We start from the raw sequence: 19,486 nt of genomic DNA, 5'->3' as shown, positions 1-19,486 counted from the left end.
AGCTTTTTGTTTAGTGCGATGCAAGATAATGGTGGGGAGTGGCCTGAAAGATCATTTCTGATCCCCATCCCCATGCGGAGTTCATAAAATCCCAAGCAACTGCAGTGTATGTGGGGCAGATGTCACACATGACAGACCACTAGTACACCTCTACCTCGATATAACGCTGTCCTTGGGAGCCAAAAAATCTTACTGCGTTATAGGTGAAACCGCATTATATCGAACTTGCTTTGATCCGCTGGAGTGTGCAGCCCGGCCCCCCCTGGAGGGCTGCTTTACCACATTATATCCGAATTCGTGTTATATCGGGTCGCGTTATATCGAGGTAGCGGTGTATCATGTAAAAGGGAGAGGAGGTACAGCAGCATGGCGTGAATGAGTGGAGGACACTCAGGAAGATTGGGACCGCTCTCTGTGACATAATGGCAGGGACAGGGTACTAAGGAGTAAACCCAATACAACCGGATCTCAGACTTCCCCAAATATGCATCATCATTAGGGCAGTATAATCAGAACTTCCCCTCCTCGTTGGCACTTGGAAAAGGAGTTTCCTTGTTTGGCCCAGGGTCTTCTGCTGTTTTGTGCCACTCTGAAATATAAGGCTCCTTGTCCAGTCTGCCTTGTTGTGTCAGACCCTAAATGAAACAATATGAGGAAATAGGCACTGATGCACCCTGGCCTGGTCCATCACCAGAACTAAGGACCTGGAATTGTCAGGTGAAACCCCGAGTATCTTATTTAAAAAATCCCTAATCCATAGGGTTAATTTTCCAATCCAAAAGTATTTTTTCCATTATGGTCAGATTTTTAAAAATCCTATGAAAAGGCTCCCTCCACAAATATAGAGTTTGTACATACATAGGTCCAGTTCTAAGCATTGTGGTATTTAATTGCACTCTCTGTATTAAATGTTGATTCTGAGAGCAAACAGAAATATTGAATGCATTTTATTAAAATGTATATTTATACATAGTGGATTTTGATGGGAAATGTGCCTCTCCAGTGGAGATTGTGAATTAGAAATACAAAGACTAAATATGAGCACTGGGAATAAATGTGCTATGGCTTGTGATTCAGGCATGGAGTCTGTGTCATGGGGTATGATTAGCCTTTACAAATGGCCCATAGCCTTTCTCCTGTTTTAGATGTGAGATTTTTCTTTGGAACGTCCCTTTTATCTTAACGTGGTTACATTAAGTTTCATTGGAGTATTTTAAGACCATGGCCCGTTAGCTGTGTGCAGATTTACAGTAGAAGTTTAAGCTAATGGATACTTATCAGGCAGGCTGTGTTTGGTGATCGTCCATCATTTGCTCATTAAACAGTGTGTCTAAGTGATTCTCATTTCCTCCCTGCCATGTCTGGAAAGGAGGAAACTAGGCACATTACGCTGGAATATTAATGTCTTGGAGGATTTAGTCACCCATAATTAGATCTTCTTTGCATAAACCTGCTAGTGCTACCTTATTTTGTTGTTTGTCTTTTCCTCCTTAATTGTCTTCACTTCTTTCTCTGTTTCTCTGTGTTTTCCTTGTTTTTCTTTAGAATTCAGTCTACATTTTTTTTCCGTTCTTTCTTCCTTTTTTTCATTGACCTAAAGAGCATAGCAGTCTGGGTATCCCACAGAAAGGCTGACTTTGCCAGCAAAAAACACACACTCTGCCAAGCCCTGTTACTGACTTTGGAAAAAAGCAGCTAGAGAACTAATGTGAATTTAGGCTCTGAACTATCTAAATAAGCCGTGTCAGTAAACCCTCTTGTCTTATTCTCTGGCCTGCTGGCCCATGAAAGGACAAATATATAATGCTGCTATTTAGGATAGAAAAAAGTCCTGGCCAAAGGCCACCACTCACTGAATCCTGTATGGAGGTGAGGAGAACAAGAATGCTGCTCTGCTGATCCACTCAGAAAGCTGAAAGTAATTGTGTTTAGAAAAAACTCAGAGGAGAACTTGTAGCTTTTCAAAAGTTCTGCATAGAATCATGTATGCTGGGACTTGAGCAAGGACTATACTGTCAACCAGCTAGATGTGATTTTGTTTCAAAATGCCAGCGTCCAGCTAACACTGAAAGATGATTTATGACTTGTACTAGATGGGAAAAGTCAGTGCAAACAAGCAAAATGTCTAGTAAGCTGAAACTTGCAGTTGGACATAACAGCAGTAGTGTGGTACAGTAGTTGTTTCAGTGTGGATGAACTGGCTCAAATTACTGGTGCAAAGCATCCCTGATTGTCTAACTTGGGGTACGTCTATACTTACCTCCGGGTTCGGCGGTAAGCAATTGATCTTCTGGGATCGATTTATCGTGTCTTGTCTAGACACGATAAATCGATCCCAGAAGTGCTTGCCGTTGACGCCGGTACTCCTGCTCCGCGAGAGGAGTACGCGGAGTCGACGGGGGAGACTGCCTGCCGCATGTGGACCCGCGGTAAGTACTTTGTAGTTCGAACTAAGGTACTTCGACTTCAGCTACGTTATTCACGTAGCTGAAGTTGCGTATCTTAGTTCGAACTGGGGGGTTAGTGTGGACCAGCCCTTGGAGTCTTTTCTACTTCTCTTAAATGTACCTGTTGAATCAATAGATGAGTTTACTTGTCTTTCCCTATAGACAAAAGACCAGGTGATCTTGCTGAATAACCAGATGAATTTATAATGATTCTTATATGTGTATTTCTCATTAAATTGCTAAATCCCCACAAAACTTCATCATTCACATTTGAATTTTCTTCCATGCACCTTTGAAAGAACTGTACACTGAGATGACAGCAAATATAGTCAAGCCCCTATGTGCTCCACCGTATGCGGAAGCTAGTTTTTGTGGCAAGGTCCTTGAATTCTGCAGCACTCCAGTGCAGCAGAATGGAACTCTCTAGCAGTTTAATTTAATAATAAAAAAAAAAAAAAAAAATTCAGTGTATTTTATGCTGTCCCCACCTTTTCCTCTTTCAATATTTTTGTCACTTTTTGGTATTAACATCACAGAACTGCATCATAGAAGTTGTCAGGCGGGATGATAGATATTCTGGCAGCTGGATAGGGGGCAGATAAGCTTTTGGAACCTTGAGGAGACACTGGAGGCAGCTCAAGATTAGCATGTTAGCTGGAGCTTTCTGTTAAAGTGATCATCAGTGAAATAATTAATAATGTTGCCCTTTATATTGTCATCCTTAGGTTTCTGAGTTAACCCATTAAGATGAATGGGCTTGTTTACACCTATCAGAGCTACTGTTTCAGGCTCTCTGCGGACTTCAGGATATGTCTACATTGCAAAAAGGTGTTCTTAATTTAGGTCAGTGGTCCCCAAACTGTGGGGTGTGCCCCTCCAGGGGGGCATGGAGGAATGTCTGGGGCGGGGGCATGGTGGGGCCTGGGCCAGCCCCCAGGTCACAGCTGCCTCTACTCTCAGCCACAACCTGGCCCCCGTTCCCGGCCACAACTCACCTCTGGCTGTGGCTCCACTCCTGGGCTGCAGCCCCTGGCCTGGCTGCAACTCCACACCCGGCCCGCAGAGGGAGAGGGGGGTGCGGATGCATTCCCTTACTGGTAAGCGGGGGCACGAGAGGAAAAGTTTGGGCACCGCTGATTTAGGGTCGCAAACCTTGGTCAGCTAACTCAGGTTAAAATAGCAGGGAAGACATGGCAACTCAGGTTTTAACTTGAGTTAGTAGCTGGAGCTAAAGCCTATAGGGGAGCCTGGGGTTGAACTCAAGCTGCTAACCCAAGTTAAAAGCTTTGTCTTCACTGCTGTTTTAATTTGTTGGGGACACACATCCTTTTCCCTCCCCCCTTCAGTGTAGACATATGCCAGAGAGACAATACCGCATCCTTTTACACTTGGGTCATGTAGCTAAACTTTAAAGATTTTTAATCTGCCTTGTGCTCCTGCAAGGCTAGTTTGAAACTGTTTCCTTATGGCCCTGATCCTGCAAAATCCTGAAAATCTTCATCTCCCTTTGACTCAAATGGAAATTGATGGTGTTCACCACCTGACGGGATCATGACCAACGTAAGGTATTGTATCCTGAGGCTGCTCTGTCAGGCTGTTGGAGGATGAATGCTGCTGGGTTGAATGTCTTTGGCCTTGTCTACACTACAGAGTTTTGTTGGCAAAAGTCAGCTTTCGTTGACAAAAGAAATATGCACACTACACTGCTCCTTTTGCGAATAAAACTCTGCTCGACGAGAGACGTATAGCTTTTATGGCAAAGTTATAGCGACAAAGTGTCAGTGTAGACACTGCGCCTGGTCATGTTGCTGTAAATGGCCTCCCCACAATGGCCATCCTGACTGCTCTGGTCAGCCGTTTGAAATCTGCTGCACTGCACCCCAGTACACAGGCTCCTAACCTTCCTTCTTTAAACGCCCAGGAATTTTTGAAATTCCACTTTCTGTTTGCTTGGCATGGAGAGCTCACATCACATCTTCCCAACTGACCAAGGCGGCTCCACACAGCAAACGCTTCCCACTTGGAGCACACCTGAGTTGTTGGATCTGCTGGTGCTGTGGGGAGAAGAGGCTGTGCAGACCCAGCTCCACTCCAGCTGCAGGAACTTCGATACCTGCAGTCCGATTTCTCATGGCATGTTGGATTACGGTTATGAACAGGACATGCAGCAGTGCTGTGCAAAGATAAAGGAGCTGAGGCAAGCGTAACAGAAGACAAGGAAGTCAAATCGTCGCTTTGGTGTTGTACCACTTCTATAAGGAGCTGGACGCCATCCTCCGCAGGACCCCACCTCCACCGCCAAGAGCCTGGTGGATATGTCAGCAGGGCTAGAGACAGGGACAACAGACTCAACCCCAAGGATGAAGTTGTGGACAAGGAGGTTGAGTTGGAGGATGATGTGGAGCTCACGGCAGGGTTGTCTGGTGGTGCGGTGAGTCAAGACCTCCTTTCCACTCTGGAGAGGTCTAGCCAGTCCCAGAGTCCGTCTCTGGTGAGCATCATGCAGGAGAGGAGAGCCCTGGTAAGTGATCTTTCTGAGTAGATGTTGCTCGGTTATATGAGGTAGAGCTGTCCTTTGCTTTATATATTCTAGAATTGAGGAACGATAGAAATGTACCAGACTAGCTGTCTACTAGGTGTGCTTCACCTTTCCCTGCGCAGCTAAGCAGTGCGGCAGAACACTGTTAATGTGCACCAAGATTTCACAGAATCCTCCAGAGAGCTCTCCAGGAAACTTTCCGGGAGGTACTCACCAAGCCTCTGCCGAGGTTCCTTGGCAAAGCTGCTTTGTTCCTTCCCCCATTGTAGGAAACTTTCCTGCGGCAATTGGGATAGGGACTCGGTCTGATGCCGCATGCATGCAGGATAGATGCACCCATGCATCCTTGATTACCCTCAGGAATGAGATATCGGCTTTAATCACCCCCGCCTGTGGAAAATGGTGGCAGAATTTACAATATTTTCCCTAGTCACCTGCAGTGATCCCCTTAAAAAACCATGAGATTCTTTGCCCCATCTTGAGCCTCTTTCCCCATCCCTCCCCCGTCCCTGGGGCAAACTCATCATGTTTAGGGCATTCGCTGAGCTGCGTGCTTGCCAAGGGAGAGTGAGAAACTGATTTAGTGTTTTTAAAAAAGATGCATTTTACTATAATGATTTGATATATGCACTAAGCATCATGCTTCTGTTTATTGTTTGTTGTGCTTCTGCAGATGTGACCTTCAGGGGAACCCCCGTACACACCGGCGGACCGCCTCCGCCAGATAAGGACGTGACTGAGGAGGCCATGTTTCGAGAGGTGCTCCAATCCTCAGAGGCTGAAAAAAGAGAACGCAGGGCATGGAGAGAGACTTTAAAAGAAAATTATAAAATAGATAGGCAGGACAGAAAGGAGAGCCAGGAGCGGATGATAAAAGTGGTAGAGGAACAAACGGAGACGTTGATGTCCTTAATCACGCTGCAGGCTGAATTCATGTGTGCACACCACCCTCCCACCCCTGTAGCTGATACAGAACTGCTTTCCATACCCTCCTCAAACTCCTCCCACATTCATTGTAACTTCCCGGCCCATCTTGGTACCTTGTTCACTTCACCCCTTCGGACTTACACACAGCCATAAAAACCTATACCTCCCTTCGTTGTTATCTCCCTTCCCACCAAGCCTATTGTCTGTGTTGTTAATTTGTATTTAATAAAAACATACTCTCTGAAAAATAACCAATTGTTATTTGTCTCCTACACATGGTGGTTGCTGCTGGAATTAATACACAGTGGCAATTTGATCATATGCCGAGTACAAACCATGGTCAGGAATCATCAAAATTTTCATGCAAGGCAGCAAGTTAACAAAGCAAGGCAGAGTGCTGAATAGAAAGACACATTACTGGAGCTCATTGTCAAAATGGTGCCTCAAAGCCTTCGTGATTTAAGTAGCCCCCGTTGTGCTCCTGTAATAGCCCTGGTATCTGGCTGCTCAAAATCAGCTGCCAGGCGATCTGCCTCTGCGCTCCACAGTGGGAGAAACTTTTCACCCTTAGCCTCACAAATATTATGGAGCGCACAGCAGGCTGCTATGACCATGGGAATATTTTCCTCTTTTATGTCTAACCTGCCATAAAGGCAGTGTCAGTGAGCCTTTAATCTGCCAAAGGCACATTCTACGGTCGTTCTGCACCTGCTCAGCCTATGTTGAAGCAATCCTTGCTGCTGTTCAGGTTTCCTGTGTAAGGCTTCATGAGCCATGGGAGTAAGGGGTATGCTGGGCCTCCTAGGATCACTGTGAGCATAGTTACCCACAGTGCACTGCTCTCTCTGTCCGTGCTAGAGCACCAACTGTGGATGCTCTCTGGTGAATAGAAGCAACATTGTGTGAGCATGCACAAGCGATGTAATTATACAGATTTTTGATTGTTGGCGTAACTTGCGTTGACAAAACTGTGTAGTGTAGACAAGGCCTCTGTGTGGTTGTTCATTGGTTTGGAGGCTTATAATTTCATATGATCCCTTTTTAAAGGCAGGAAGGAAAACTTTGAGAGAGGGATTGTGGATAGATGGGAGACGATATGAAAGATAAAGGCATTGAAAGGATACGTATCTGAGGCTGGAAGGCCATAAACAAGTGTAAAAGGTATATGAGAACTGATGTTTCAGGGAAGTGGCAATCATTGAGCTCTACTTTAAAAGTATCTATGTCTAGGTCTGGGAAAATATGTATTTATTGTATGATTTGATTAATAATAAAGGGTCTTATTACAAAACTTATCCAGAGGGAAATATGAAAGTTTGGATGCACACACTGCAGGGTAATATACAGACAATAAACTACTACAAGTTGTATCAATATGTGAGAAATAAACCCATCCTATTTAGAATAACATAATCCAACAACCAACCAACTAAAACCCAACATGGCATTTTCTGCACTCAGACCATTTCATCATCCTCTTCAGAGAGGTTACCCTGGGGTGACCAGACAGCAAGTGTGAAAAATCGGGACAGGGTGTGGGGAGTAATAGGAGCCTATAAAAGAAAAAGACCCCAAAATCGGGACATCTGGTAACCCTAGGTTACCCCGATGTAACAAAATGGTGAGAGTACTCTACAGTAACGGTCCAAAACATGTCTCTGATTCAGAAAAGTAACCTGATTCCCTATTTAGACAGGGCACTGAAAGTTAAACATGTGCTTAAGTGCTTTTCCAGATTGGGGCCAAAAATATTATGCCATTGTTTTTGACTTTTAGGATAGAACACGGTAGCATTTTTATTCTAGGGCAAATATTAGTACAATCCTATCATGTCAATAGTTCCCTTCACCCCTTGAAGACTATGTAATAGGATAAGAAGTATGCACATACAGTCTGAGCTGTTAAGAGGCTGTTGCTCATTTGTAAGGTTTGATTGCATCTAGAAATCAACATTTGGCTCAGAAGTGCTTTGGTTTGATAAGGTTAACTTCTTTCCTGGGAGTGATCAAGTGTTAAGCACTGTGGCTATCAATGGAGTTCAGGTAATGGCACACCCATAAATAGATCTTCAGATTCACGGGGGAATGGATGCTGAATTCTTTCTGAAGTTTCTTTGAGCACAGAGGACCAAAACCTTTTAGTCTCCAGCACCAGTGACCTAGCAATTAAATAAATATCCTCTGAGAACATCTAAGATAAGCTGGCAAAATGTAAACATTTGGATTTGTGTAATACTGTTTAATGAATGGAGTATCTGCTCACAGTTCCCTACTGCATCTAAGCTGTGCTTGGTTGTAGTGAAGAGTGGTGGCCAGAGGGATCTGGTTGTGACTCCCTGATTCAGGCCTACCTCCTTCTCTCATAAATTAGAGCAGAAAGGCATCTTGTTCTAATGCTGCTGGCATAAGGTCCCTTATGCTAGTGGAGAACTGGGTTATAACAGTAGAATCCACCTCTGCCACACCCCCACCATTTCTTCAGCAAGCCCATCCCTGACCTGCTCCCTCTTCTTTTTTATGTCAGCATGAGATGGCAACTGGTGTATGGAGGTGCTATGCACTTCTGGCATCTCTATGCCAGCAGAGATTCCCTCTGCACATAGGGAATTTTTCACTTGCACAGCACAGAGTGGCCTTGAACTGGAGAACCTGGCCCCTTTGAGTCTATCACAAGAAGATTTTCTGTATGTGCTAGCCCAAGGACATTTTCAAAGCTCTTGGCATGGAAACTCATTCTAAGACATTTTTTTTCTAGAGGGTTTCAACTTCAGATTTGCTTCCCAGACAAACTTCATTAAAAAGATACTTTCAGTTTAGAAACTGTGAAAGTTCTTTATGACCATAGTTACTAGTAGCACCAAGATTACTGTAATTGAAGCATTAGATTAAAAGAGTGGTGCCTCTCTGTCTTTGTTTCCAGTTTGTTTACTTCGTGCACTGGATGACAGTTTGGGTACACAGTTTGTTTCCCTTTTTCATATGTACAGTCAATCAGTCAGTTTATCTACACTGGTTTATGTAGCTCATTCACACAGCAATAGGGGAGAGCGAAACTTTTTAACAATAAATAAAAATAAGGGTAAGGCCACAAAACTGATAAAAGAACTCAGAGAACTTTGAAACTACTTCTAACTCCTTTTTTTAAATTGACTATGAACTCAACCTGAGATCTGAAAATTGACATAATCACCAATAATATACTGTACTTTGAACCTGACTGACACTTTTGTTGCTGCATGAAGCAGAATACAATCCAGGATGCTGTTCTCTAGCGGTATTGGCTCTGCATTACTAATAGGAGTGACAAATTATTTTTAAGACATTTCAAAACAATGATTCAGAGACAGCAGATATAGTATGAACTTTTTACATAGCCCTTGTTTCTTGCTACAAACATAACTGAATGCACAAACACCTTTCATAGTTTGGAGAAAAGTGGTGGAAAGGAGGGTGTGTGTAACTGACAAGAATGATTGGAATTTAAATGTAGACATAGCCAAGATTCTAAAATGTTTCAGTTCAGTGTGAAACTCCTTAAAGGGCACTGTTTTTTTATGAAGTGCTGAGCATTGCTCTCAAGAAAACAGGCCCCTTTAAGGTGTCTCAAGTTGAGGTAAAATCACTAGCTGCTTTTTAAAATCTTGGCTTGCATCCTTAAACTTCACCTCTCTTTCCTTTAATATTTCCATGTTGTACTTCCGAAGGAGAATGTTTCAAGTACTTATGCATCTTTCTATCAGTCTCAGGGCATAGGCGCTGACTCCGTGGGTGCTCCGGGGCTGGAGCGGGGGCAGAAAGAGGTGAGGTGGGAGCTGGGGGAAGGGGTGGAATGGGAGTTGGGCCTGGGGTGGAACAGGAGTCAAGCACCCCCCAGGAAATCACAAAGTCATCACCTCTGTCTCAGTGGTTTAGCAGTATCTGTGTCCTGCTGTTGCTGCACAACATCATCGAAGTGATTAAATAGCACCTATGGAAGGGTCTAATCCTTGATTTTGGTTAATTATGATTTTGTCCCTTGTTTCTCAGAGAACATTTATTCTTCTTTGAGTGAGGGTCCCTATTGTATTCCAGCGAGGGTTATGCATGGGTGCTATGTGCCCAGAGTCAGAGAATTTGAAAGTGGTGTCTGTTGCTCCTTGCTTGAGCCCTGGCTCACCTTGTGCTTTCGTCAAAGAAAGGGCAGGGCAGACCGACTGCATCCGCAGTTCCTTCTCTCTGCCGGGTGGTCTGGGTCGGAACTTTCAGTGTCCTCGTCACTGACGCACTTTGAAATAAGACAGTGTACATAGTTTGCCAGTTTTTAGACTAGTTTTACCAGTTTATTGTAGTTTTAGTACTTGGTCTAGATAGATTTGGGGTTTTTTGTTTGTTTGTTTTCTTCACCGATCCCTCCCTCCTCCCCTGTACTGGCATGCGGGTATTGGACTATGCCCCGGACTCCGGGCTTCAAACTCTGCGCCTCTTGCCTGCGTTCCTTCTTGGTCAGCGACGAACATCAACACTGTCTGTTCTGCTTGGGAGAAGCTCCTGTGTGTCCAGGTGCAGTATTTGCCGATCTTTCCCCAGCTGCATCCGAGAAGGCCAGGCTTTCTGCCTCTGGAAGCACCTTGTGGAGCTTGCCTCGAGACCTCACTTGGACCCAGGCCAGGGAACCCCCACATACATTGGACTGAATCAGTGAGGAGCGTGTCTCCCACTACCATGTCCAAATCCGGTGCTGTAAGAACCACTCTCACAGACCCCATAACGGGGCCTAGTCATGAGGTAGGGAAGCATACCTATAAGCATGGGACTAAGTCTTCCTCAAAATCGAAGAAAGTGAACATTCCTTCCACGAGTTCGAGATATGGCGACAGATCACGTGCTAAGTCCCAGAGACATGAGAAGAAGTCACACAAGCAATGGAATCTAGTGGTTCTGAGCACTGGTCCATTGGTATTGTTATCACCGGCATCCCAAAATATGTGGGATCGTCCTGTTGCAGGAAAGTTCACGGCGTCAGCACTGATACCCAGAAGGAGAGGGTGCCTCTTACAGCAGGGAGATCTGGAACCAGAGCCGAGTCCCAGGATGTGCCAAACCCGGAGTCATCTATCTATCAGGCTCCTCCTCTTCTAGAGAGATAATTTCTCTACCACAGGATATGCCTGAGGTACGGGATCCCTCACCATCTGCTCTGATAATTTATGCCCTTCCACTGGCTCTAATGGTACTGCCCTTGGAACATGAGTCAATCTTTTCCTTCTCCGATGAATCAGAACCGGGAGAAGAACCGACCACGTCTGATCACCACTATGCACCTTCACGGAGACTGCCATGTTCATGGCAGCATCTACCACCTCAACCATCTCTGAGCCATTGGTACCCTATGCCGTGGGGACACCACAACCTCCCCGGGATCCAGCCTATTGGCCATACTGGGGAATCTTGTCCCTATACCTCCCCCCCTTGGAACCAGCCCAGTCCGCAAGGAAATCTTCACCTGCCTCCCCTTAAGGGATCCTTCCAGCAGGTGTTCGGATCCTATAGTAGAGGAAGAATCCCTTAGTCTGGTCCTGACAGTGCCTCCACAACCAGCTAGATTTCCCTCCTTATCTCTGGATGAAGCAATAGAACAGGGTTCTACTCAGCTTACTTACTGATACCCAAGAAAACAGCAGATGGAGACCAATCCTCGATCTTTGGCACCTTAATCGCTTCTTTCACAAGCTCAAGTTTTGTATGGTCATGCTGGCAGCGATTATCCTGTCGACAGAGAAAGGCATGTGGTTTATGGCTCTCAGTATGAAGGTTGCTTATTTTCACATGGATATCCATGGAGCCCACCGACATTTCCTCAGATTCACAGTGGACACCTGCTATTTCCAGTACAGAGTGCTCATCTTTGGAATAGCCGTTGCTCCCCAGGTCTTCACCATGGTAGCAGCTTATGTCAGATGTTATTGTGTCCTCGTGTTTCCTTGTCTCAACAATTGTCCTCTAACTGTGCTGTCCAGGCAAGAAGCCTGTGTATCAACCTCCATGTTGCTCAGCCTTCTTTTGCCACTCAGAGTCAGCGTCGAAATTGATCCTAGACCCCACATAGTCTCTGGACTTCATAAGGGCTACCATCAATTTGGACATGGCACGAGCCTATTTAGCAACCAGACCGGTTTTAGGCATTATATTTTTGGCATAATTCATTTACCATTTGTGACAACCCTTAATCTTTAAACCAATCAGCCAGCTGCATGACACAGTTGGGTGGATCTTTCTGGTAGAAGATTTACACAATAAATAGGTTTTCAGTGCCACCAATGTAATGTTCTTTTTAGCATTTACCTTTTTTTGGTTAAGAATGGTCTCCATAGATCCGTATATTATTACTATCATATCTTGAAAGTGGTCCCGTTAGATTCTGTTCCCTTGTGCTGCACCTATTACTATTATTGTTTTAAATAAACCAGTCTCCACAAGATAGGGGGAAACAGAGATAAAAAAGTGTAATTTATTTACCAAGTCTAACACTACTGCTATAAACAAATATACAAAATAGAAAAGGGAAATTGAACCAAGCTTCAAATCATGTCAGAAAATAATAAAAGAGATAACATGTAAGGACAGACAGGGAAAGCAAACTAAAGTAAACATCTCCCTAACTAAAATTATGAACAAGGTTTTTCTGACTCACTGCTCTCAGTGGTGAGAATTGGAGATGCCTATGTAACCTCAGCAGTCAAACCCCAGTCTGACCTGCTGTTTGCTCCTCAGGAGGATCTGCTGAGCCTGTAAACAAAATATTCAACCTTTATTCTACTCTCTGGATGAGCTGGGACTTCACCTCCAGTTTGGACAAAGTCTCTACACAGCCCTTCCTTAACCAACACGGGGAACTTCTAACATATGCATCCTGTCCTTCCAAATGAAATCAACAGAGGACTCATGCACCAGAGGGCAGAATTTAGCCCTTAATAGTCAAGTATTAAAGTTTTTAGTTTAAGGTAATGCTGTCCTGTCAACTTTTTTAATGCTTGGATATTTACTGTCTCAGCAGATATACCTCCCTCCCCCCGCACACTTCAAATGCATGTGCTTATATAACAATTTATGTCCAAATGATTTAGAAATGCAAATGAGAAAAGCCTCACAACACCTCTGTGAGGTATTATCCCCTTTCAATAGAGTGGTATATACTGGTTAGGTAACTTAAGGTTACACTAGAAGTCTGTAACAGAGCTGGAAAATTAACCCAGATTTTTTTACTCCTACTTCTGCACTGTAATCATGGGGCCATCCTTCCCTCCCAACCTGCCAAAGTGCACAGGACAGGAAATGAATGGAACAGATAGTTAAATAACTATGGCTTGTTAATCATATTGGTGTGCAGACTGAATATTTTTATGTTAAATGCTTTCCTTATATCATTGATTCTTGTCCTTCGTTTGACATCCCTTGGTGCCTGATGTCTAATTTAGGGTCTGGTCTTTCAAACAGTTGGGCACATGAGTAACCTGAGTGTTTGCAGGCCCCTCTGAGGTCCCTTGTCCAAAAAGATTAGTCTATCTTTCTAATTGTCCCTTAGGCCCCATGCATTGTTATGGTGCTGTAGAATAATAATAATTTCTATAGTAAGAATCTCATTTCAGGGAAGTACAAGACTAACCATGCCAGCCTTTTTGTACCACTTGCTACCTTATGTGCTCCTGCTTCCACAGCAAGCACCCATCTCAAACAGTGTGAAGTGATCTGGCTTCTTTTTTTCCTATCGCCCCTGCCAGTTACCTTATTGTTGAAGAGACCAATTTGAAGTCCTGTTCTGCTGGATAAAGAAAACCTGTTCAGTTGCACAGTAGTCAGACGTAACAATAGCTCTTAGAGGGGGGTTGCTATTACTTTTTCTCATCCTTGATCCTGTAAAGATAGTGTGTTTATTAAAATAAAAAAAGAGAGAGAGAAGTAGAAGAAAAAAGGAAAAAAAAGAAAATGAAAAAAGAGAGCAAAAAATTAGTGGGATGAGCAACAACAGCTAAAATGCATTTATGTCTAAACTAGTGAGGCAATCGACTCCCTTGCTACATGAAAAGGTTAGATGAGGTGATATGTTTGCATGAGTGTGTGGGGAAGAACCTGAAATCATAACAATAATATTCATTGAATTTAAGTGTTGTCATCTTCATTTAAATATAAAAATGTAGTGTTCTCCCTCCCTCATCCACTCAGTAGAGCAAAACAAATTAATGCCAGTGGAGGCATTCATTTAACCTTTTAAGCATTTAACCTTTGGCCTCATTTAAGGGATTCCTAAAAGTGTAGTGTTGTTGTACTGTTGAAATCAAGTGACCTACAGCTCAAGTCTCTTGTGTTTAGCCAAAATGTGAGTTAGTCCATTGTTAAAATTACAGATGACCAACAGTGGTTCCATATATATCTTATTTAACTGTTATTGAAGTTAAGGCCTTGCCATATTTTTTAGCAGATTTAGTAAGTTTTATTCTCTTATCCATTAGAAAAGTGATTTTTTTTAATTTCCATAATAAAATAAAAACATTCTGCTTATCCTTTTTGAATAAGACATGCAATATAAAGTTAGCTTAATTGACATGTTGGGGAGAAAATATCTTCTCCCAAAGTACATGTAATTTTATTGTTGAAACATACCTGTTGTAAGAGCTGCAGCAATATTTAGCCTCATTATGTCCAGAATTTTCCTTTTGCATTTTAGTACGTGTCACAAAAATGAAACAAGATGGTGCTCTAAGAGATACAAAATGGTGGGTGAACCTTTTACTAGAGCAAATGTTTGGCCCAATCCTACTTGTGTCAAAATAAATGGGAGTTTTATTGATTTTCACATTTTATACTTTGTTTTCCATCATTCCAAATATAATATTTTGTGAAATGTGCTTTTGTGTTCATGTAGGTTTGTTTAAAAGACTACAGCTAATTTTAAAGGCTCATCAGCATCAACTGAAGTGGTCAGTTATGTTGAAGTAATAAAATTATATAACAGCACGACTGTAGTTGTAGCCTTCTATGGAATGTACATTTGTGGTGCGATCTGCACATAAGATTACAGTGCATCAAAATATTTTTTTTATATTACCCATTTAGTTATCTTTTCTATTCCCAATTTCTTTTTAAAACCACCCACATCAACGTGCTAGACCTGCATCAAAGATATTAGAGCCCGCTGGAAAAAAAATGAGGCTTCCAGGTAATAAAAATTGAATCTAAGGGCCATAAACCTAGTTCTAAGGTCTGGGCATACAACCACCAGTGTGGTCAGTGGGAGCTATGTAATGTGAATTTAGAGTGGTACATTGACTTCAGCTGCAGGATCCTGTAGAAGTCCATTTTTTAGATGAAGTCAAGTGTGGATAATGGGGGGGAGAGGTAGTAGTGTTGAGTGTACAGTAAAATGGTGTATGTCAGAGGATAAAGGTCCAATATCCAAACTATATTTATGAGGGAGAAATAAGAACACTGTTGTATATGTTTATATGTTAACAATCTCTGCACCTCTGACTTTCAAATGCACACAGTTTGACAATAGTAAAACTGCTATTGACTGAAGTGGGAGTAAAATTGGGCTCCTAGTTGGCAGCTGGTCTCTTGGCTGTTTCTAAGGGGCACAAGGTTGGCTAAACAAAATTTGAACAGCTAAAGATAAAATGTTGTGTTTACTTCTTTCCCAAGTGCTTCATGAGTGTTTGATTCTGCAAGGTACTGAGCATCTTACCCCCATTGTCTTCACATGATCAGGCCTTAAGTTACAATATAAATATTCAAAGAAAAAGTGCCTATGTGACTGCAATATTACAAACTGTGTCTGTACCTAACGTATAATGTTTTGGATATCAAACTTTTTAAAACATCATAAATTTTGTAGTTCTTCATATTGTTTAATTACATCAGTCAATATTGTTTTCATAGAACATATCTTTGGTATGATACGTTAGAGTAACATTTTCAAAACAGTCTCTTTGCTGCCACAATTTTGCAGTTTTTGTGTGCACCAACCCCCTAAATCTGCACATCCACAATACATTGTGGTTGTTAAACCTCACTCACATTTGCATGTGCAAATTTGGTTAATTGTACATGGGGGAAAAAATATTCAGGCACAAATTTAGTAGCCAAGTTGAAAATGTTTGGACAGAAACTTTACTAAATTATCACCCTAAAATTATTTTATGGACAATAATCTTTTCTTCACTGGTGCAGAAATCTGTTGTAACACTTTAATAGTATATGGGACTTTAATTATTTCGTGCTTCCCATTTTGTTTAGAAATCACAAACTGTATTTTGTTCTCTTTCAGTCGAAGAGGGTGAATCTTCAGATTTTGCTTTGAACTGGGACTCATCAGTGACTCAATCAGGTAAATGTTCTAGGTTTTTCTGATTGCAAAGGCTGCCAGAAAGCAGCCAGGCATTTTACAGAAACTGTATTTTGTGTCACATTCCTGTCTCAAATCCAAGACTACCCACTGCAACACAATTTTTATATCAGTTCCATATGGTCAATAAAATCTATTACATACAGAGACTAATATACTCTTATCCTCAAGAGAGTCATTCTTTCTTCTTGTGGGCACATAGAAATGGGTTGTGATTTCTCCAGTATAACTGCTTTGAAGTTTTCTGCAATGGCACTGTTGCACATTCATTCCAGTCTAATTACATAAAAACTATTCTAATAGGAATTTTAAACTTCAATCTCAATTGGAATGTGTGTATTGCTCTTCTTGGAAGAAATTACAAAGCACTCTTAGACTAGGTGAACGTAAGTTTGGAAAGATCTAATATATTTACCAGTGTCTGTGTAAACGTGACATGTGTCCAGAACCTGTTAACCTATATTACATTTAACATTTGAATAAAAAGGGGATCAGAAACTAAAGTAGATTAAGCAAATTAGGATGTCAGATTAGTCTAGGTGTGTGGTTGGTGGCAAGTTATTTACCCAGTCTGATGTACGTAATGCTAATTTGATTTGGAGTACATATTTTGTCTGTGTAATATCTATGGAATTCTCAGAACACAAATTTGTATATAATTTCTTTTGATTTTAAGGTGATAAAATGGTTAACATTAACTCTACTTCAATACTGTCTTAATATAGAAACATATCATGGTATTATAGCAGTGGTAGACCACAAGAATTCACAATCTAAATAGATGCTAAACAGAAATATGAAAATAAACAATGGTAATAAATCCCCATTCAGTGTGGATATTATAAGACTCACTGGGAAACAAGTTCACAAGGGATTATTCTCACCATAGTCAGTATCTGACTGGTCTTTAAGACAAATTTGTCTTTGCCACAGTACTTGTGGCATTCCATTTTATATAAAACATAGTGTATGTTGTTCTGGGTACAGCATCTTCTCCACTATGGCTGCTTTGAACGATTTGTATTTTCACTGTTCTTTGATAGCAAATATTCCTGCTGCTGAAAACCCCTGACTGTGATGCAGAAGGCCCCTTTGTGCCTGGAGCTAACAGTGCATGAAAAGAGCACTCTCAGTCTTTCTTGCTTGACCTTAGTCTCAAACAGCAGTGGAGTGGAGTAACCAATGTTATCTATCAAAAATCCTGAATTATATTAAATATAACACAAGGCTGAGGTACAAAAAATATATCTGTACACATCACTAGGATGGAGTGCATTTGGGTTTTCTGGGTGAGGTTAGTGAATATATTGGAGCTATAAGAAGAGCGTGTGAAAGAGTTTTCACAAATTAGCTGCTTCTGCTCCCATTTTCTCACAGAGCTGAGATAATGGGCAACAGGGTATCCTGTTACTAGTTGAAAATACGAGTAATTCTAACTCTAGACCCTTGGAATGATGTATTACAATTGTGTATTGTGTGTGTGATCTACTTTACATCTAATTTAAGGAAATGCATGTTGACACACTTTGTAGAGGTGAATTTTAATCTTATAAACCTTTATATTGGATAGGGTACAAAACATGAGGCATGAGGCTGCAGACTGGAATAAGGCTGAAGAGCTATACGGAAAATACATTAAGAAGCCATAATATATAGTGGTGTAATACTGTGGAGTTACTCACTGTTGTGTGGTGTGCCTCCAAAGCTATATTCAGTAACTGAAACCAGTCCCTTAGTCCCAGTGTGCAAGACTTTCATTATGTTCTTTTATGATCTTCCTGTTTGCATTAACTCTAGTAGTGTGATGTAGAACTTCAATAAAGGGGGAAAAACATGCTTCAGCTTCTCATTTCATGCCCCTACCTTCCTCAGCCCAAATCAACAATATACCTTTTCCCCTTGAAAACACCAGAAACTGGACTTGTTAAGGGTGAACCATTTGCTAGATGTTTTAAATTAACATATTCCTCACTCTTCTTCTCTGGTGCTTTGCACATCTGTGTGTGGATGCAAACAGATCTACTGTGACTTCTGAGGAATTATCTTCTGGCTTGTGTGCACAAACTCTGTCTTTCCCTGAACTAATGAAGCTTCTCAGGCCACATCTATAGTAGTAAATTTAGCTACTACAGCAATGTTGGTTAGATGTGTGACTTTTTTTTACAGAATTTCTGTACCAGCAAAAGCTCAATTAGACCATTATACTGGCCTAAAAATGCCTTTGCTGATATAGCTTACTTTGCTCTCCGAACCAGTATAAGGTAAAACAGCACTTTTTTGCTGGTATAAGCTGCGTCTGCACTAGGAGGGTATACTCGTACTGACGCCTTTTTAGTGCAGACCTGGCCTTATTTAGTTGCATAGCAGGACACTTACATTGCAAGCCTTAAACTAAGTTCTGTTTTTAATGATGGCCTCCCCATACAACACTAAAGGAGTTGAGAATGTATGTTGTTGCCTGAGCAGAAACAACCCAGCCTCTCTTGCTTAGATTTGCATAGAAAATGGATTTTTTAAAATAAATCTTAATTTGTAAAAAAAAAAAAATTACGGTTAATTTTATTGAAATCCTAGGGTTGAAGAGGCATTTTCAAAGCAGTAGCTAGTCAACTAGAATTTTTTCGGGTCTTCCAAAAAATTAATTTCCCCAAATATTTCATTGTAGAGTATAATCAGTCATCTGAATCGCAGTTAACAAAATCTCTCTGTCATGCCAATGCTGAATATGTCCCCTGAGGTGTGACTGAAGCTCTAGTTGTACACAGTATTTAAACTGTGCTGAAGCAGAGCCCTTGTTCAGCTGAGAGCTGCAGAGTTTACAAGCTCCAGTCCTGTGGCATTATCATCTCTGCAAGGCAGGAAATGCAGAGCCGGTGAACTTTCCACAACTGGAAGAGCTAGCTCAGTAGGTTTGAAAGCATGTGATTGTTGACTTCAGTATTTGCTGGACTGGCTCTCCTGATTATTGTAATTTGTAAATTAGAAGTATTTTGGAAAGATGGAAATAGAACTCTGGTTGAGATGTTGTAGCTTTCAAAGTACCACAAATGCTAGAACTTTGTTACTGTGGCTACTTCAGTTTTTCAAAAAATAGCACTTCAGTGTCAAAGTTTCGATGAGGTTCTGAACAATGGAGGATGCTTACAAACCATTGATTTGCAGGTGATATTTAATGCAACGTGGAGATTTATCAATG

General features: G+C 41.8%; 1 protein-coding gene across 6 annotated transcripts in view; it reads left to right on the top strand.

The window, feature by feature from the left end:
- ZNF423 (zinc finger protein 423) overlaps nt 1–19,486 on the top strand; it is a 323,891-nt gene that overhangs the window by 65,726 nt on the left and 238,679 nt on the right. For 5 of the 6 annotated variants that reach the window (XM_054048910.1, XM_054048904.1, XM_054048909.1 and 2 more), the window contains exon 2: nt 16,213–16,272. The exons of the other annotated variant lie outside the window; for it this stretch is intronic. In XM_054048910.1, the coding sequence (XP_053904885.1) occupies nt 16,213–16,272 (60 nt within the window). The remainder of the gene's footprint in view (nt 1–16,212; nt 16,273–19,486) is intronic. 6 annotated transcript variants of the gene reach the window in all.

The sequence above is a fragment of the Malaclemys terrapin genome, chromosome 14, assembly GCF_027887155.1.
Source record: "Malaclemys terrapin pileata isolate rMalTer1 chromosome 14, rMalTer1.hap1, whole genome shotgun sequence".
In the NCBI taxonomy this organism is placed as follows: Eukaryota; Metazoa; Chordata; order Testudines; family Emydidae; genus Malaclemys; species Malaclemys terrapin.
This window is presented reverse-complemented; position numbering and strand designations above follow the sequence as displayed.